Below are 20,819 nucleotides of genomic sequence, written 5' to 3'. Positions count from 1 at the left end.
GGACTGGTGAATCCCAGCCTGTGGTGACAGCCGGAGGACTCCCAATACATCAGGTCAGCCAATCCGAGGTCTGTGCCACACGGTGTATACACAGCTGCGTATTCTAGGGGCAGAACTGTGGGTGGGATTCCTCGAAATTGTATCCACCATCTGTGAAGGGCGTCAGCAGTGAAAATTCCTGGAAACTGCAGATTGGGAATTCGCCCCCCGCCGCAATCTGCCCCCCCCGTTGCAATCCGGCCCCCCCCCGTTGCAATCCGGCCCCCCCCGTTGCAATCTGGCCCCCCCGTTGCAATCCGGCCCCCCCCGTTGCAATCCGGCCCCCCTCGTTGCAATCCGGCCCCCCTCGTTGCAATCCGGCCCCCCTCGTTGCAATCCGGCCCCCCTCGTTGCAATCCGGCCCCCCTCGTTGCAATCCGGCCCCCCTCGTTGCAATCCGGCCCCCCTCGTTGCAATCCGGCCCCCCTCGTTGCAATCCGGCCCCCCTCGTTGCAATCCGGCCCCCCTCGTTGCAATCCGGCCCCCCTCGTTGCAATCCGGCCCCCCTCGTTGCAATCCGGCCCCCCTCGTTGCAATCCGGCCCCCCTCGTTGCAATCCGGCCCCCCTCGTTGCAATCCGGCCCCCCTCGTTGCAATCCGGCCCCCCTCGTTGCAATCCGGCCCCCCTCGTTGCAATCCGGCCCCCCTCGTTGCAATCCGGCCCCCCTCGTTGCAATCCGGCCCCCCTCGTTGCAATCCGGCCCCCCTCGTTGCAATCCGGCCCCCCTCGTTGCAATCCGGCCCCCCTCGTTGCAATCCGGCCCCCCTCGTTGCAATCCGGCCCCCCTCGTTGCAATCCGGCCCCCCTCGTTGCAATCCGGCCCCCCTCGTTGCAATCCGGCCCCCCTCGTTGCAATCCGGCCCCCCTCGTTGCAATCCGGCCCCCCTCGTTGCAATCCGGCCCCCCTCGTTGCAATCCGGCCCCCCTCGTTGCAATCCGGCCCCCCTCGTTGCAATCCGGCCCCCCTCGTTGCAATCCGGCCCCCCTCGTTGCAATCCGGCCCCCCTCGTTGCAATCCGGCCCCCCTCGTTGCAATCCGGCCCCCCTCGTTGCAATCCGGCCCCCCTCGTTGCAATCCGGCCCCCCTCGTTGCAATCCGGCCCCCCTCGTTGCAATCCGGCCCCCCTCGTTGCAATCCGGCCCCCCTCGTTGCAATCCGGCCCCCCTCGTTGCAATCCGGCCCCCCTCGTTGCAATCCGGCCCCCCTCGTTGCAATCCGGCCCCCCTCGTTGCAATCCGGCCCCCCTCGTTGCAATCCGGCCCCCCTCGTTGCAATCCGGCCCCCCTCGTTGCAATCCGGCCCCCCTCGTTGCAATCCGGCCCCCCTCGTTGCAATCCGGCCCCCCTCGTTGCAATCCGGCCCCCCTCGTTGCAATCCGGCCCCCCTCGTTGCAATCCGGCCCCCCTCGTTGCAATCCGGCCCCCCTCGTTGCAATCCGGCCCCCCTCGTTGCAATCCGGCCCCCCTCGTTGCAATCCGGCCCCCCTCGTTGCAATCCGGCCCCCCTCGTTGCAATCCGGCCCCCCTCGTTGCAATCCGGCCCCCCTCGTTGCAATCCGGCCCCCCTCGTTGCAATCCGGCCCCCCTCGTTGCAATCCGGCCCCCCTCGTTGCAATCCGGCCCCCCTCGTTGCAATCCGGCCCCCCTCGTTGCAATCCGGCCCCCCTCGTTGCAATCCGGCCCCCCTCGTTGCAATCCGGCCCCCCTCGTTGCAATCCGGCCCCCCTCGTTGCAATCCGGCCCCCCTCGTTGCAATCCGGCCCCCCTCGTTGCAATCCGGCCCCCCTCGTTGCAATCCGGCCCCCCTCGTTGCAATCCGGCCCCCCTCGTTGCAATCCGGCCCCCCTCGTTGCAATCCGGCCCCCCTCGTTGCAATCCGGCCCCCCTCGTTGCAATCCGGCCCCCCTCTGGCCGCAATCCGGCCCCCCTCGTTGCAATCCGGCCCCCCTCTGGCCGCAATCCGGCCCCCCTCTGGCCGCAATCCGGCCCCCCTCTGGCCGCAATCCGGCCCCTCTCTGGCCGCAATCCGGCCCCCCTCTGGCCGCAATCCGGCCCCCCTCTGGCCGCAATCCGGCCCCCCTTTGGCCGCAATCCGCCTTTCCCTGCCGCAATCCGCCCCTCCCTGCCGCAATCCGCCCCTCCCTGCCGCAATCCGCCCCTCCCTGCCGCAATCCGCCCCTCCCTGCCGCAATCCGCCCCTCCCTGCCGCAATCCGCTCCTCCCTGCCGCAATCCGCCCCTCCCTGCCGCAATCCGCCCCTCCCTGCCGCAATCCGCCCCTCCCTGCCGCAATCCGACCCACCCATACTGAAATCTGACCCCCCCCTGCCGAAATCTGACCCCCCCCTGCCGAAATCTGTCCCCCCCCTCTGCCGAAATCTGTCCCCCCCTCTGCCGAAATCTGCCCCCCCTCTGCCGAAATCTGCCCCCCCTCTGCCGAAATCTGCCCCCCCTCTGCCGAAATCTGCCCCCCGTCTGCCGAAATCTGACCCCCCCCCCTGCCGAGATCTGACCCCCCCCCCTGCCGAGATCTGACCCCCCCCCCCCCTGCCGAAATCTGGCTTCCCCTCTGCCGAAATCTGGCTTCCCCTCTGCCGAAATCTGGCTTCCCCTCTGCCGAAATCTGGCTTCCCCTCTGCCGCGTTTTCTACTACACAATCCACAGTGGATTTCGGAGCTGCAGATTACGCTAAAGATGTTCTGCAGTGGTCGCGGCGCCTGTGAACAGAACGGGCTGTCAAGTGGGATTTGGCAAAAATGAAGTGACCACAACAAATTCAGCGCGTTTCACATCCGGATTTTGCGCTGATTTCTGGTGCAGAGGAAACAGAAATGTCACAAGTGTGTGGAGTGCGGATCCACGATATGGAAAAGGGAAAATAGATAAATAGAAATTCAGCCGACGACTGAACTGATCCGGACGGTGACGCTTCTCTGCAGCCGGGAAATAGAGAGCAAAATGCTGGAAATGTGCAGGGAACCTGCGGAGACCGCCGAGCACCGACACTGCAGACATCGCAACACCATAAAAAAGCCAGAGAGGAAAGTGACCGTTCATGTCCTGGAGCAGAAATACCGGACTGAGCACCGGTGAATCATTGATTGTCCTCATGGAACTTAGCAGAGCCGGCACCGCTATTACAGAAGTGAAGAATCCCAGTGTGGGCTGCACAATCACTGCACAGTATAGGAGAAGCTTTGTAATATCACTATTCAGACCGGGAGAACACTGATCACACCGGCACCGGTGATTCACATACGTGTGTTATATCCACATGTGAAGGAGGCCTCAGTCTGTATCTGCTGTCCTGGATGCAGCAGGTTGATGACCGCAGCTTTTAAAGGGGATTGGATCACGTGCCTGGATCCCGTGAGTCCAGGTGGATCACGTGCATGGATCACGTGAGACCAGGTGGATCCCGTGCATGGATCCCGTGAGACCAGGTGGATCCCGTGCATGGATCCCGTGAGACCGGGTGGGTCACGTGCATGGATCCCCGTGAGACTGGGTGGGTCACTTGCATGGATCCCGTGAGACCAGGTGGGTCACGTGCATGGATCCCGCGAGACCAGGTGGATCACGTGCATGGATCCCGCGAGACCAGGTGGATCACGTGCATGGATCCCGCGAGACCAGGTGGATCACGTGCATGGATCCCCGTGAGACCGGGCGGGTCACGGGCATGGATCCCCGTGAGACCGGGCGGGTCACGGGCATGGATCCCCGTGAGACCGGGCGGGTCACGGGCATGGATCCCCGTGAGACCGGGCGGGTCACGGGCATGGATCCCCGTGAGACCGGGCGGGTCACGGGCATGGATCCCCGTGAGACCGGGCGGGTCACGGGCATGGATCCCCGTGAGACCAGACGGAATTACAAATATCTGCAGTGGAGTATGGCAGAGAATATATATGGGTGTGGTATTGGAGGCAGGGCGCACACCTACCCACGGTGCTATACTGGAAGAAGATACAATGGAGATCTGTACAGTGGCCATGGGGACGCCCTGTTACAAGGAAGACCCCTGACTGTTGCGAGGGGCCACAAATACCGGACTCCTGTAATCACTTACACATGGCAAACAACGTGGACTATTCCTGCCACATCCTATAACATTCATCAAAAAACGCAGTCCTTGGGGAACGGCGATGGCGCCCCCAGCTGGCAGGTTGGGTGTTGTGTTTGTGAAGCTGCAGACGGCTTCACCAATCTTCGCCTCACATATCTAATAAATGATTAACCCTTCTACCTCGCGGATCTATAACCGATCAGTTACATTGTAACCATAGTTTTCTACACCGTTGCTTTCCTATAGATTTACACATGAATGAGACTTGCCCTCTGCCCGTGTTCTCTATAGTCGCTGCCAGACATCTCTGATTGCGTCTTATCTTTCAGTCCTTTCTTAGCTTTTATGTCTCATTGAGACATCAACTATCAATGAATCTCAGAAAAGGAAGTATTCAGGGTCTATGTGATGGTAAAAGGAACCGACAGCCCAGTAAAACAGCCAACGTCCAGTACAAAGTACAGAAATTTCACAGCAGTGCAATTATGTTACCAATGAGAAGAAAGTCGTCAAAACAAAACCTTCGCTGTTTGTTTATTTGATTTCAACTAGAAAAAAACCCAGAGAAGGTTTTGTTTTGACGACTTTCTTCTTATTGGTAACCTAATTACACTACTGTGAAATTTCTGTACTTTGTACTGGACGTCGGCTGTTTTTCTGCGCTGCCCAGGTCCTTTTCCCATCACATAGACTCTGAATACTTCCTTTTCTGAGATTCGTTGACAGTTGAAGGGTCGGGGTTTCCCAGCTGTACAGTGTACCGAATCCTAACCTATATCCATTCGGTTTCAGGCTGCGGTGGCATCACTGTGCGGCCGCCGAAGTGAAGAACGAACCGATCCTCGAGTTTAAACATGGCAGCCCTGAGAGAGCGGCTCTGCAGAAAGTAAGAATCAGTAACACTTTTTTTTTTTTTTTTTGCTTAGGACCTTCCCTTTTTTGTTATTTGTACCCTAAAACCTGATCATAGGGGGTCTTGCTGCCAAGGCCCCTGCTATAATGTGCAGGAGACCTCAACCGCAACTGAACAATTACTCCACAGCACTCCTAGAGGAACGATAAGGTATTACACAGGTCCCACTGTAATCGATGCACAAGGTCCTCCAGACTTTCTTCCAATTGGTAACGTAATTACACTGCTGTGAAATTTCTGTACATTGTACTGGACGTCGGCTGTTTTCCTGCGCTGCCCGGGTCCTTTTCCCATCACATAGACCCTGTATGCTTCCTTTTCTGTGATACGTTGATAGTTGAAGCGTTGGGGTTTCCCAGCTGTACAGTGTGCAGCTTCCCTTTTTGTTATGTGTGGCCTAACACCTGTTCACAGGGGGTCTTGCTGCCAAGGCCCCTGCTATAATGTGCAGGAGACCCCAAAAGCAACTGCACAATTACTCTACAGCACTCCTAGAGGAACGATGAGGTATTACACAGGTCCTCCAGACTTTCTTCCAATTGGTAACATACCGCAATTACACTTCTGTGAAATTTCTGTACTTTGCACAAGGTCCTCCAGAGACACATTCTAAATATTGGAAAATAGGTTTTCTAAACCGAGCGAATCATTGAATAGTCCTGCAATATAATATTTATTGCGATCCCTCACTGGTACAATCTCAGAATTTTGACAGTGAATGGAAACCCTGGATTGCACAAACATTTTCGGCTATAGGGTGAGCATCGGGGTGAAGGTCCCTTTAATTGTTCTCCGGTCAGTTGGGTTATTATTTCTAGTCTGACACAATCAATAATTGACCAAGGGTTTAAGGGAGCACGCCGCATCAGCAAAGATGGAAGGTGGATCCCGTGCACCTGATGCTTATACCGTTCTTGTACACCTAGGCGCTCGAGGATCTTAAAGGCAAGACAGAAGAAATCCCCTGTGTGGTGGGGGGAGAGGAGGTGTGGACGAAGGATGTCCGCTATCAGCTTTCGGTGAGATCTCAATAAAATAAAGCATCTGTTAAAAGAATGAATGGCGCGGTGGTCCGGCATCTTCTCCATTCTGATGATTGTTCAAGGTCCCAGCGGTGGGATTCCCACTTACAGCAACGCAGAAAATCGGAACCAAAATCCCGTAATGCCGCGTTCTTTCCTAAAATAATTGTTTTGTTTTTGTTTCAGCCTTTCCACCATTCGCACAAAGTTGCCAAATACTGTTACGCGGGCGAGGTGAGTGGAGATCGGGTTGTGTCGTTGATGTTTCGGCTCCTTTACATTAATGATCGGCGCTTGTGTCGCAGGAGCTGCTGAATCGAGCCATCAACGCCGCCATGTCTGCCCGGAGAGAATGGGACCTGAAGCCGGTGGAGGATCGAGCGCAGATCTTCTTCAAAGCCGCAGATCTCCTTAGTGGCCCCAGAAGAGCGGAGATTCTGGCTAAGACCATGATCGGACAGGTAAAAACAAGCTCTGAGATCACAGACGACCCACAAATTTCAGGCGTGTGACGGACGTCTATCTTCTCATCGTTCTTATTGTATAAAGAAAGTGAATTTCTCTGGATTTCAGTCTCACAATACGTTATCCGTTTTATTTTAGGGTAAGACGGTCATCCAGGCGGAAATCGACGCAGCTGCCGAACTGATCGACTTTTTCCGGTTCAATGCTAAATACGCTCTCCAGCTGCAACACGAGCAGCCGATCAGCGTGCCCATCAGCACCAACACCATGGTCTACCGGGGCCTGGAGGTAAGAGGGCACCGGCGGCAGAGAAGATCCATCCAATCATCAGATACCTTGAGACTTAATATGTCATATAATAGTTAATATTCATCTCCGTCTTCCATAGGGTTTTATCGCGGCAGTTTCTCCATTTAACTTCACAGCTATAGGGGGGAACCTGGCGGGAGCTCCGGCCTTGATGGTAAGTGTAACTCTCCTGTGTGGTGTCTGTCCGTTCTAAAGGACCCAAAGGAAAGTAGTGCTAATGTTTTGTCACTTCCCTCCTATTCCATTGGAACTTCAAATTAGTAAGATTTGTTTTACGAGCGCTCGGGAAATCATTGCAGCACACACGCTTTGAAAGTTTGTTTTATTACATCATGTGACCAGTTTATATAGTATCCCAAACAAAGAACTAACTCCTCTGGACTATGCACCAATAAGAGCCGCAGGGGTGTGTATAGAAATGTAAAACTTTCCCGCCCATCAGTGTTAGCTGAGCCCTAAGACAGCATTCAGATAAGATGGTTCCATAACAACAAAATGTATTTTATTCTCTCACTTTTTTTGCTCCTGCAAACACCTGATAATTACGTTCCTGGTGATCCTCACAGCTGGACACGCACCCCGTTCCTCCTGTCCGGCCTCCTGTGATCCTCGCAGCTGGACACGTTCCCCGTTCCTCACATCCGGCTTCCTGTGTTCCTCACAGCTGGACACATGCCCCGTTCCTCCTGTGATCCTCACAGCTGGACACATGCCCCGTTCCTCCTGTGATCCTCACAGCTGGACACATGGCCCCGTTCCTCCTGTGATCCTCACAGCTGGACACATGGCCCCGTTCCTCCTGTGATCCTCACAGCTGGACACATGGCCCCGTTCCTCCTGTGATCCTCACAGCTGGACACATGGCCCCGTTCCTCCTGTGATCCTCACAGCTGGACACATGGCCCCGTTCCTCCTGTGATCCTCACAGCTGGACACATGCCCCGTTCCTCCTGTGATCCTCACAGCTGGACACATGCCCCGTTCCTCCTGTGATCCTCACAGCTGGACACATGGCCCCGTTCCTCCTGTGATCCTCACAGCTGGACACATGGCCCCGTTCCTCCTGTGATCCTCACAGCTGGACACATGGCCCCGTTCCTCCTGTGATCCTCACAGCTGGACACATGGCCCCGTTCCTCCTGTGATCCTCACAGCTGGACACATGGCCCCGTTCCTCCTGTGATCCTCACAGCTGGACACATGGCCCCGTTCCTCCTGTGATCCTCACAGCTGGACACATGGCCCCGTTCCTCCTGTGATCCTCACAGCTGGACACATGGCCCCGTTCCTCCTGTGATCCTCACAGCTGGACACATGGCCCCGTTCCTCCTGTGATCCTCACAGCTGGACACATGGCCCCGTTCCTCCTGTGATCCTCACAGCTGGACACATGGCCCCGTTCCTCCTGTTGATCCTCACAGCTGGACACATGGCCCCGTTCCTCCCGTCCGGCTCCCTGTGATCCTCGCAGCTGGTTAAGCTCCTGTTACTTGCACATATTTCTTCACTGTTTCATGTCCCTCATCCCCGCGAGTTGTGATGGGAATGTCTCTCCCGTACGGATAAATACAGGTTAGATCAAGATTGCATAGAAGGCGGCTCAGGTGTCACGTCACCTGCACAATAGTTATTGGTAGAAATGATCTGCAGGTGCAGATTCTCGCAGATTCACACCGGTGTCTGACACAGTAATGGACGGGTGCGGCGGTCTCTTCCTTTGATGGATATGATTCTTCTCTGTAGGATGCCACCAGAAGCTCAGGTGCTCATCATTGTTTTTGCCATTGTAACACAAGGATTTCCACTTTTATGCCGTCTGATCTTTTTGCCATCAATGCCCTAAATATTACTCCTCATACAGCAGGGGAAATACAGTTAGGTCCAGAAATCTTTGGCCAGTGCCACAATTTCGGCGAGTTGGGCTCTGCATGCCACCACATTGGATTTGAAATGAAACCTCTACAACAGAATTCAAGTGCAGATTGTAACGTTTAATTTGAAGGTTTGAATAAAAATATCTGATAGAAATTGTAGGAATTGTCACATTTCTTTACAAACACTCCACATTTTAGGAGGTCAAAAGTAATTGGACAAATAAACCAAACCCAAACAAAATATTTTTATTTTCAATATTTAGTTGCGAATCCTTTGGAGGCAATCACTGCCTTAAGTCTGGAACCCATGGACATCACCAAACGCTGGGTTTCCTCCTTCTTAATGCTTTGCCAGGCCTTTACAGCCGCAGCCTTCAGGTCTTGCTTGTTTGTGGGTCTTTCCGTCTTAAGTCTGGATTTGAGCAAGTGAAATGCATGCTCAATTGGGTTAAGATCTGGTGATTGACTTGGCCATTGCAGAATGTTCCACTTTTTTGCACTCATGAACTCCTGGGTAGCTTTGGCTGTATGCTTGCGGTCATTTTCCATCAGTACTATGAAGCGCCGTCCGATCAACTTTGCGGCATTTGGCTGAATCTGGGCTGAAAGTATATCCCGGTACACTTCAGAATTCATCCGGCTACTCTTGTCTGCTGTTATGTCATCAATAAACACAAGTGACCCAGTGCCATTGAAAGCCATGCATGCCCATGCCATCACGTTGCCTCCACCATGTTTTACAGAGGATGTGGTGTGCCTTGGATCATGTGCCGTTCCCTTTCTTCTCCACACTTTTTTCTTCCCATCATTCTGGTACAGGTTGATCTTTGTCTCATCTGTCCATAGAATACTTTTCCAGAACTGAGCTGGCTTCATGAGGTGTTTTTCAGCAAATGTAACTCTGGCCTGTCTATTTTTGGAATTGATGAATGGTTTGCATCTAGATGTGAACCCTTTGTATTTACTTTCATGGAGTCTTCTCTTTACTGGTGACTTAGAGACAGATACACCTACTTCACTGAGAGTGTTCTGGACTTCAGTTGATGTTGTGAACGGGTTCTTCTTCACCAAAGAAAGTATGCGGCGATCATCCACCACTGTTGTCATCCGTGGACGCCCAGGCCTTTTTGAGTTCCCAAGCTCACCAGTCAATTCCTTTTTTCTCAGAATGTACCCGACTGTTGATTTTGCTACTCCAAGCATGTCTGCTATCTCTCTGATGGATTTTTTCTTTTTTTTTCAGCCTCAGGATGTTCTGCTTCACCTCAATTGAGAGTTCCTTAGACCGCATGTTGTCTGGTCACAGCAACAGCTTCCAAATGCAAAACCACACACCTGTAATCAACCCCAGACCTTTTAACTACTTCATTGATTACAGGTTAACGAGGGAGACGCCTTCAGAGTTAATTGCATCACTTAGAGTCCCTTGTCCAATTACTTTTGGTCCCTTGAAAAAGAGGAGGCTATGCATTACAGAGCTATGATTCCTAAACCCTTTCTCCGATTTTGATGTGAAAACTCTCATATTGCAGCTGGGAGTGTGCACTTTCAGCCCATATTATATATAGAATTGTATTTCTGAACATGTTTTTGTAAACAGCTAAAATAACAAAACTTGTGTCACTGTCCAAATATTTCTGGACCTGACTGTAAGTATTGAACAGATCACCAATTTTCTAAGTAAATCTATTTCTAGAGTTGCTATTGACACAAATTTCTCACTAGATGTCGGTAACAATCCAATCAATCCATCCGTACAGGCAAATGAATCACCATAGATGTCCATAAATGATGTGTAATAATGAGAAATGACACCAGGAAAGTATTGAACATGTTGCTGAATCTTATTTATTACTTGGTATATTCTCCTTTGTTGGTGATGAAGCTTCCAGACGCCTCCTGTTTGGAGACACTAGTCGCCTGCATTGCTCAGGTGGATTTTGGCCCATTCTTCCGCACACTCCTCACATCCTGTATGGAGACACTGGTCGCCTGCATTGCTCAGGTGGATTTTGGCCCATTCTTCCGCACACTCCTCACATCCTGTATGGAGACACTAGTCGCCTGCATTGCTCAGGTGGATTTTGGCCCATTCTTCTACACACACTCCTCACATCCTGTATGGAGACACTAGTCGCCTGCATTGCTCAGGTGGATTTTGGTCCATTCTTCTGCACACACTCCTCACATCCTGTATGGAGACACTAGTCACCTGCATTGCTCAGGTGGATTTTGGCCCATTCTTCTGCACACACTCCTCACATCCTGTATGGAGACACTAGTCGCCTGCATTGCTCAGGTGGATTTTGGCCATTCTTCCGCACACACTCCTCACATCCTGTTTGGAGACACTAGTCACCTGCATTGCTCAGGTGGATTTTGGCCCATTCTTCTACACACACTCCTCACATCCTGTTTGGAGACACTAGTCGCCTGCATTGCTCAGGTGAATTTTGGCCCATTCTTCCACACACACTCCTCACATCCTGTATGGAGACACTAGTCGCCTGCATTGCTCAGGTGGATTTTGGCCCATTCTTCCGCACACACTCCTCACATCCTGTATGGAGACACTAGTCGCCTGCATTGCTCAGGTGGATTTTGGCCCATTCTTCTGCACACACTCCTGACATCCTGTATGGAGACACTAGTCCCTGCATTGCTCAGGTGGATTTTGCCCCATTCTTCTGCACACACTCCTCACATCCTGTATGGAGACACTAGTCGCCTGCATTGCTCAGGTGGATTTTGGCCCATTCTTCTGCACACACTCCTCACATCCTGTATGGAGACACTGGTCACCTGCATTGTTCAGGTGGATTCTGGCCCATTCTTCCGCACACACTCCTCACATCCTGTTTGGAGACACTAGTCACCTGCATTGCTCAGGTGGATTTTGGGCCATTCTTCCGCACACACTCCTCACATCCTGTATGGAGACACTAGTCACCTGCATTGCTCAGGTGGATTTTGGCCCATTCTTCTGCACACACTCCTCACATCCTGTATGGAGACACTAGTCGCCTGCATTGCTCAGGTGGATTTTGCCCCATTCTTCTGCACACACTCCTCACATCCTGTATGGAGACACTAGTCGCCTGCATTGCTCAGGTGGATTTTGCCCCATTCTTCTGCACACACTCCTCACATCCTGTATGGAGACACTAGTCGCCTGCATTGCTCAGGTGGATTTTGGCCCATTCTTCCGCACACACTCCTCACATCCTGTATGGAGACACTAGTCGCCTGCATTGCTCAGGTGGATTTTGGCCCATTCTTCTGCACACACTCCTGACATCCTGTATGGAGACACTAGTCCCTGCATTGCTCAGGTGGATTTTGGCCCATTCTTTTGCACACACTCCTCACATCCTGTATGGAGACACTAGTCGCCTGCATTGCTCAGGTGGATTTTGGCCCATTCTTCTGCACACACTCCTGACATCCTGTATGGAGACACTAGTCGCCTGCATTGCTCAGGTGGATTTTGGCCCATTCTTTTGCACACACTCCTCACATCCTGTATGGAGACACTAGTCGCCTGCATTGCTCAGGTGGATTTTGGCCCATTCTTCCGCACACACTCCTCACATCCTGTATGGAGACACTAGTCGCCTGCATTGCTCAGGTGGATTTTGGCCCATTCTTCCGCACACACTCCTCACATCCTGTATGGAGACACTGGTCGCCTGCATTGCTCAGGTGGATTTTGGCCCATTCTTCCGCACACACTCCTCACATCCTGTATGGAGACACTGGTCGCCTGCATTGCTCAGGTGGATTTTGGCCCATTCTTCCGCACACACTCCTCACATCCTGTATGGAGACACTGGTCGCCTGCATTGCTCAGGTGGATTTTGGCCCATTCTTCCGCACACACTCCTCACATCCTGTATGGAGACACTGGTCGCCTGCATTGCTCAGGTGGATTTTGGCCCATTCTTCCGCACACACTCCTCACATCCTGTATGGAGACACTAGTCACCTGCATTGCTCAGGTGGATTTTGGCCCATGCTTCCGCACACACTCCTCACATCCTGTATGGAGACACTAGTCCCTGCATTGCTCAGGTGGATTTTGGCCCATTCTTCCGCACACACTCCTCACATCCTGTATGGAGACACTAGTCGCCTGCATTGCTCAGGTGGATTTTGGCCCATTCTTCCGCACACACTCCTCACATCCTGTATGGAGACACTAGTCACCTGCATTGCTCAGGTGGATTTTGGCCCATTCTTCTGCACACACTCCTCACATCCTGTATGGAGACACTAGTCGCCTGCATTGCTCAGGTGGATTTTGGCCCATTCTTCCGCACACACTCCTCACATCCTGTATGGAGACACTAGTCACCTGCATTGCTCAGGTGGATTTTGGCCCATTCTTCCGCACACACTCCTCACATCCTGTATGGAGACACTAGTCGCCTGCATTGCTCAGGTGGATTTTGGCCCATTCTCCCGCACACACTCCTCACATCCTGTATGGAGACACTAGTCACCTGCATTGCTCAGGTGGATTTTGGCCCATTCTTCCGCACACACTCCTCACATCCTGTATGGAGACACTAGTCGCCTGCATTGCTCAGGTGGATTTTGGCCCATTCTCCCGCACACACTCCTCACATCCTGTATGGAGACACTAGTCACCTGCATTGCTCAGGTGGATTTTGGCCCATTCTTCCGCACACACTCCTCACATCCTGTATGGAGACACCAGTCGCCTGCATTGCTCAGGTGGATTTTGGCCCATTCTTCCGCACACACTCCTCACATCCTGTATGGAGACACTAGTCGCCTGCATTGCTCAGGTGGATTTTGGCCCATTCTTCCGCACACACTCCTCACATCCTGTATGGAGACACTAGTCCCTGCATTGCTCAGGTGGATTTTGGCCCATTCTTCTGCACACACTCCTCACATCCTGTATGGAGACACTAGTCGCCTGCATTGCTCAGGTGGATTTTGGACCATTCTCCCGCACACACTCCTCACATCCTGTATGGAGACACTGGTGATCTGCATTGCTCATGTGGATTTTGGCCCATTCTTCCGCACACACTCCTCACATCCTGCAGGTCCCGGCTCCTTCTATGACCTCTGAGCTTTAGTGCCTTCTAGACATTTTCTATTGGATTCAGATCCGGTGATCGGCTCGGCCATTCCAGCAGCTTTATTTTTTTTCTCTCACAACAGTTGAGAGTTTCCTTGTCTGTGTATTTGGGATCACTGTCTTGATTAACTATCTATCCTCGTTTCATCTTCATCATCCTGTTGGATAAAAGTAGATTTTTGCCAGGAATGTCTCGGTACATTTGTCCATTCATCATTCCTTCAATTACATGAAGTTTGCCATTGCCGTCTTCTGAAAAACAGCTGCACACTATGATGTTCCCTCCTCCACACTTCACAGTTGGTGTTTTTGAGGTGATTTGCCTTTTGGCCGGCAAACATGGTGTGTATTGTGGCCTACAAAGAGTTCAGTTTTGGTCTCCTCTGACCAGTCTATATTCTCCAGTATTTCAGAGACTTGACTAAATGTTGTGGAGCAAACTTTAAACGCTCTTGAATCTGCTTTTTCTTCAGTAATAGTCTTGCGTGGTGAGCGTACATACAGGAGCGTGCATACAGGCCATGGAGGGGGAGTGCATTACTTATTGTTTTCTGTGAAACAATTATACCTGCTGATTCCAGGTCTGTCTGTAGCCTCCACAGGTGACCTTGGCTCTTGGACAACTCTTCTGCTAATTCTTTTCACTCCTCTCTCTGAAATCTTGCGGGAAACACCTGGTCATAGCGGGTTTATGTTAAAATTATGACCTTCCCACTTCCGGATTATGGTCCTAATGGAGCCTTCAGTTTATAAATTCTTCTGTAACCAATGTCGTCATTGTTTAGTAAAAATAAGGCTGTGAAGGTCTTGGGTCAGCCCACTGGTTTTACCTATCATGAGATGTTTCTTGTGTGGCATCTTGGTAATGAGCCACCTTTTTATAGGCCATCAGTTGAACCAGCGGATATTATTTGTCACTAATGTCAAAACTTCTTTGTTGTGTCATCTCTCATTATTACAGATCACTTAATTTATTAACATCTATGGTTTGATTTTTTTTGCATGTCATAATTGGATGGGTTGTTACCAACATCTGGCCCAATACTTATTTCATCCACTGTATATTGAATAATTCCCTAAAGTTTGAATACACTGTGCATTTCAGTCCCCACCATCTGAGGATCTCTGCTTGTTGTCAGCAAATAGAAACTAATTTCCCTTTTAGAGGCTGCAAACGCACAATTGTATCAAATGCAGAAATCTGAGCTTAACCCCTTATTGACCAGGACACCTTTTTCAAATCATGACTTTATGTGGCAATAACTCTGAAATGTTTCAAAATATCCCAATGATTTTGAGATTGTGTGTTTTTATTTTTTGTTTTTTTCGTGACTCGTTGTACTTTGTTAATGAACAGACAGCTGTGGCCAGCAGCCTCCAGACGGCTGTGGCCAGCAGCCTCAGATGTACGCCCCGACGGGACCGCTGAGTATGGGGAAGAACGTATTGTGAAAGGGGCTTTACCTACACTGATACATTGTAACAGCTCAGCAGCTGTAAAGAAAAGCTGTCATCGGGAAATAATTTACCATTTATTTGCCCTGGTGATCGGGAGCCACACTGTTGAGGAAATGAAATCAGAAGGTGACAGCCTTGTCTGAGTGCCCCCTTTATTCTCCGGGTCGGTAGGTGGCCTTGTCTGAGTGCCCCCTTTATTCTCCGGGTCGGTAGGTGGCCTTGTCTGAGTGCCCCCTTTATTCTCCGGGTTGATAGGTGGCCTTGTCTGAGTGCCCCCTTTATTCTCCGGGTCAGTAGGGGTCCCGGAGGTCACTGGCATACTGCAGGTCTTCATTGTGATGCTATGTTGACTTTTACACACGAGGTGGAACTTTGTTACTGAATATTCTCTCTTCCTCCAGGGTAACGTGGTTCTGTGGAAGCCCAGTGATACCGCCATACTGTCCAATTACGCCGTGTATAAAGTCCTCCAAGAGGCCGGGCTCCCTCCTAACATCATACAGTTTGTGCCTGCGGACGGCCCGGTGTTTGGCGACATGATCACCGGCTCCGAGCACCTCAGCGGAATAAACTTCACTGGGAGCATGCCGTAAGTAATGGGGTGCAACGTGGACTGTACCCGAGTTCTGGGCAGACATTGAGCAGGGAATATCCTACACATCTGGGGACACAATGTAAAATAACAAGAGTGAATTCATGTGTCTCGTACTTCACGCATTTTTATTTCTTTGCTCAGAACCTTCAGGCATCTGTGGAAACAAATATCAGAGAAGCTGGAGCGTTATCGGACATTCCCACGCCTGGCGGGAGGTGAGGCATCGGCACAAAAAAAGCGCCACAATGTGATATGTGCGGCACAATGCAAAGCTCGAAAACTTGGAAAAGCAAAGGGAGGCTAAAAAAACTGTAAATATCTAATAATCCTCACACGGTTTGTTACAATTGTGTCAAATCCAAACAATCCTGTGAGCCAAACAGCCTCGGAATTGGAGCTCGTGCCAACGTCTGTGCAAACATTGCACGGACTGGCTGCGCGTGTCCTGACCCGAGTGTGCGCGGACTGGCTGCGCGTGTCCTGACCCGAGTGTGCGCGGACTGGCTGCGCGTGTCCTGACCCGAGTGTGCGCGGACTGGCTGCGCGTGTCCTGACCCGAGTGTGCGCGGACTGGCTGCGCGTGTCCTGACCCGAGTGTGCGCGGACTGGCTGCGCGTGTCCTGACCCGAGTGTGCGCGGACTGGCTGCGCGTGTCCTGACCCGAGTGTGCGCGGACTGGCTGCGCGTGTCCTGACCCGAGTGTGCGCGGACTGGCTGCACGTGTCCTGACCCGAGTGTGCGCGGACTGGCTGCGCATGTCCTGACCCGAGTGTGCGCGGACTGGCTGCGCATGTCCTGACCCGAGTGTGCGCGGACTGGCTGCGCATGTCCTGACCCGAGTGTGCGCGGACTGGCTGCGCATGTCCTGACCCGAGTGTGCGCGGACTGGCTGCGCATGTCCTGACCCGAGTGTGCGCGGACTGGCTGCGCATGTCCTGACCCGAGTGTGCGCGGACTGGCTGCGCATGTCCTGACCCGAGTGTGCGCGGACTGGCTGCGCATGTCCTGACCCGAGTGTGCGCGGACTGGCTGCGCATGTCCTGACCCGAGTGTGCGCGGACTGGCTGCGCATGTCCTGACCCGAGTGTGCGCGGACTGGCTGCGCATGTCCTGACCCGAGTGTGCGCGGACTGGCTGCGCATGTCCTGACCCGAGTGTGCGCGGACTGGCTGCGCATGTCCTGACCCGAGTGTGCGCGGACTGGCTGCGCATGTCCTGACCCGAGTGTGCGCGGACTGGCTGCGCATGTCCTGACCCGAGTGTGCGCGGACTGGCTGCGCATGTCCTGACCCGAGTGTGCGCGGACTGGCTGCGCATGTCCTGACCCGAGTGTGCGCGGACTGGCTGCGCATGTCCTGACCCGAGTGTGCGCGGACTGGCTGCGCATGTCCTGACCCGAGTGTGCGCGGACTGGCTGCGCATGTCCTGACCCGAGTGTGCGCGGACTGGCTGCGCATGTCCTGACCCGAGTGTGCGCGGACTGGCTGCGCATGTCCTGACCCGAGTGTGCGCGGACTGGCTGCGCATGTCCTGACCCGAGTGTGCGCGGACTGGCTGCGCATGTCCTGACCCGAGTGTGCGCGGACTGGCTGCGCATGTCCTGACCCGAGTGTGCGCGGACTGGCTGCGCATGTCCTGACCCGAGTGTGCGCGGACTGGCTGCGCATGTCCTGACCCGAGTGTGCGCGGACTGGCTGCGCATGTCCTGACCCGAGTGTGCGCGGACTGGCTGCGCATGTCCTGACCCGAGTGTGCGCGGACTGGCTGCGCATGTCCTGACCCGAGTGTGCGCGGACTGGCTGCGCATGTCCTGACCCGAGTGTGCGCGGACTGGCTGCGCATGTCCTGACCCGAGTGTGCGCGGACTGGCTGCGCATGTCCTGACCCGAGTGTGCGCGGACTGGCTGCGCATGTCCTGACCCGAGTGTGCGCGGACTGGCTGCGCATGTCCTGACCCGAGTGTGCGCGGACTGGCTGCGCATGTCCTGACCCGAGTGTGCGCGGACTGGCTGCGCATGTCCTGACCCGGGTGTGCGCGGACTGGCTGCGCATGTCCTGACCCGGGTGTGCGCGGACTGGCTGCGCATGTCCTGACCCGGGTGTGCGCGGACTGGCTGCGCATGTCCTGACCCGGGTGTGCGCGGACTGGCTGCGCATGTCCTGACCCGGGTGTGCGCGGACTGGCTGCGCATGTCCTGACCCGGGTGTGCGCGGACTGGCTGCGCATGTCCTGACCCGGGTGTGCGCGGACTGGCTGCGCATGTCCTGACCCGGGTGTGCGCGGACTGGCTGCGCATGTCCTGACCCGAGTGTGCGCGGACTGGCTGCGCATGTCCTGACCCGAGTGTGCGCGGACTGGCTGCGCATGTCCTGACCCGAGTGTGCGCGGACTGGCTGCGCATGTCCTGACCCGAGTGTGCGCGGACTGGCTGCGCATGTCCTGACCCGAGTGTGCGCGGACTGGCTGCGCATGTCCTGACCCGAGTGTGCGCGGACTGGCTGCGCATGTCCTGACCCGAGTGTGCGCGGACTGGCTGCGCATGTCCTGACCCGAGTGTGCGCGGACTGGCTGCGCATGTCCTGACCCGAGTGTGCGCGGACTGGCTGCGCATGTCCTGACCCGAGTGTGCGCGGACTGGCTGCGCATGTCCTGACCCGAGTGTGCGCGGACTGGCTGCGCATGTCCTGACCCGAGTGTGCGCGGACTGGCTGCGCATGTCCTGACCCGAGTGTGCGCGGACTGGCTGCGCATGTCCTGACCCGAGTGTGCGCGGACTGGCTGCGCATGTCCTGACCCGAGTGTGCGCGGACTGGCTGCGCATGTCCTGACCCGAGTGTGCGCGGACTGGCTGCGCATGTCCTGACCCGAGTGTGCGCGGACTGGCTGCGCATGTCCTGACCCGAGTGTGCGCGGACTGGCTGCGCATGTCCTGACCCGAGTGTGCGCGGACTGGCTGCGCATGTCCTGACCCGAGTGTGCGCGGACTGGCTGCGCATGTCCTGACCCGAGTGTGCGCGGACTGGCTGCGCATGTCCTGACCCGAGTGTGCGCGGACTGGCTGCGCATGTCCTGACCCGAGTGTGCGCGGACTGGCTGCGCATGTCCTGACCCGAGTGTGCGCGGACTGGCTGCGCATGTCCTGACCCGAGTGTGCGCGGACTGGCTGCGCATGTCCTGACCCGAGTGTGCGCGGACTGGCTGCGCATGTCCTGACCCGAGTGTGCGCGGACTGGCTGCGCATGTCCTGACCCGAGTGTGCGCGGACTGGCTGCGCATGTCCTGACCCGAGTGTGCGCGGACTGGCTGCGCATGTCCTGACCCGAGTGTGCGCGGACTGGCTGCGCATGTCCTGACCCGAGTGTGCGCGGACTGGCTGCGCATGTCCTGACCCGAGTGTGCGCGGACTGGCTGCGCATGTCCTGACCCGAGTGTGCGCGGACTGGCTGCGCATGTCCTGACCCGAGTGTGCGCGGACTGGCTGCGCATGTCCTGACCCGAGTGTGCGCGGACTGGCTGCGCATGTCCTGACCCGAGTGTGCGCGGACTGGCTGCGCATGTCCTGACCCGAGTGTGCGCGGACTGGCTGCGCATGTCCTGACCCGAGTGTGCGCGGACTGGCTGCGCATGTCCTGACCCGAGTGTGCGCGGACTGGCTGCGCATGTCCTGACCCGAGTGTGCGCGGACTGGCTGCGCATGTCCTGACCTGAGTGTGGACGCCTCACAGAAATATATAAAGCCGTCCTGCTCGGGTTGGGAGATCGGTGGCCAGTCCATGCAGTGCAGTCTGAGATCGGACCGGTTTGCACGGACATCTGCACGATTCTTTAGTATCTGAACCGATACATTGTTGCAGATTCTCAGGAAAGTAGATTTGTGTTTTCTTTCCATGTAAAACCCTAAAATCTTCCCTTTATACAGAATGTGGAGGAAAAAACTTCCACTTCGTCCACAAGTCCGCCGACATTGAAAGCGCGGTGAATGGCGCGATCCGCTCGGCCTTCGAGTACAGCGGTCAGAAGTGCTCGGCCTGCTCGCGGCTCTACGCCCCGGACTCTCTGTGGCCCCAGATCAAAGCTCGGCTGCTGGAGGAGCACGGCAAGATCAAAGTGGGGAATGTGAGTGCGGATTGCCACCTCTTGTACGGAGTGTCTTCTCTTTCCTCCGGAGCTCAGCGGGTGTCTGATGGGATTAGCGGCTGCGTTGGGCCACAGCTAATACCTGCTGAACCATCCGATGCCTTCTCTTATCCTGTCAAGGAGGAAGAGAAAATGAAGCGTTAGGGAATGCGGCAGGAATTTATTGTAAGTAGCCGTTAACCCGATCCGTTAATTGAATGGAGGCGTCCGTTCCTTGTCAGGTGGGACGTGTAATGTTAGAAGCTGGAGGTTGTGCGAGGATTTAGGCCGTGTTCCCGCTCGGCTTTTTGATCCATGACAAGCACTTAGGAGCTTTGGGTAACAAATTACCGAATGTTGGATCCTGATATTCTCTGATCCTGGATTCTCTGCTTTAATTCCCAGCCGGTAGACGACTTCAGCACCTTCATGTCCGCCGTTATTGATGAAAAGGCAAGTACCAGCCGCCTCCTCCAGGGCCGGGTATCGTCAGACTGCGCGGCATGTTAGACGTCCTTTAATCCGACATCAGTAAGGCTTGAAAAATGCTGGATTATTGGAAAGTCGTAGAAAAGTGTATATAGCAGGTAGAGAACCATAAAGGGGATTTCATGTATGTAGCGCCATGCACTTATGTGAGAGGTCAGCAGCCGGAGCCCGACACCCCCCACGATCAGCTATATACAGGTCCGCCGGTGGATCAGGAAAACGGTGCAGGATTAGGCTGCGCAGGTCCGTAACGTGCAGCTCAGCTCCTATTAATGTGAATGGAAGCGGAGAAAGGTCACTATGCAGTGAACGAAGCCAGGCTGTTACAGCTCTGGACACGGTGCATGCCGCGGGA

General features: G+C 54.4%; 1 protein-coding gene across 1 annotated transcript; it reads left to right on the top strand.

Moving 5' to 3' along the window:
* The first annotated feature begins 4,188 nt into the window (after positions 1-4,188).
* Positions 4,189-20,542, top strand: ALDH4A1 (aldehyde dehydrogenase 4 family member A1). Its single transcript, XM_075332665.1, has 11 exons — positions 4,189-4,208; positions 4,902-4,995; positions 5,949-6,041; positions 6,231-6,278; positions 6,350-6,505; positions 6,648-6,797; positions 6,898-6,972; positions 15,665-15,852; positions 16,000-16,073; positions 19,779-19,975; positions 20,381-20,542. Exons 1-11 carry the CDS (start codon positions 4,189-4,191, stop codon positions 20,483-20,485), a joined length of 1,200 nt encoding a protein of 399 aa, XP_075188780.1. The 3' UTR covers positions 20,486-20,542.
* The last annotated feature ends 277 nt before the right edge of the window (positions 20,543-20,819 follow it).

Source organism: Anomaloglossus baeobatrachus, unplaced genomic scaffold (assembly GCF_048569485.1).
Source record: "Anomaloglossus baeobatrachus isolate aAnoBae1 unplaced genomic scaffold, aAnoBae1.hap1 Scaffold_4229, whole genome shotgun sequence".
NCBI lineage: Eukaryota > Metazoa > Chordata > Amphibia > Anura > Aromobatidae > Anomaloglossus > Anomaloglossus baeobatrachus.
The sequence above is the reverse complement of the archived record's forward strand: the minus strand, read 5'-3'. Positions and strand labels throughout refer to the sequence as shown.

Excerpts from the sequence above, each read along its gene's own strand:
- ALDH4A1 (XM_075332665.1), top strand. The coding sequence starts at position 4,189 with ATGGCGCCCCCAGCTGGCAG. Across the intron at positions 6,506-6,647 it reads CTAAGACCATGATCGGACAG|GGTAAGACGGTCATCCAGGC; the intron begins GTAAAAACAAGC and ends GTTTTATTTTAG. Across the intron at positions 16,074-19,778 it reads ATTCCCACGCCTGGCGGGAG|AATGTGGAGGAAAAAACTTC; the intron begins GTGAGGCATCGG and ends CCCTTTATACAG.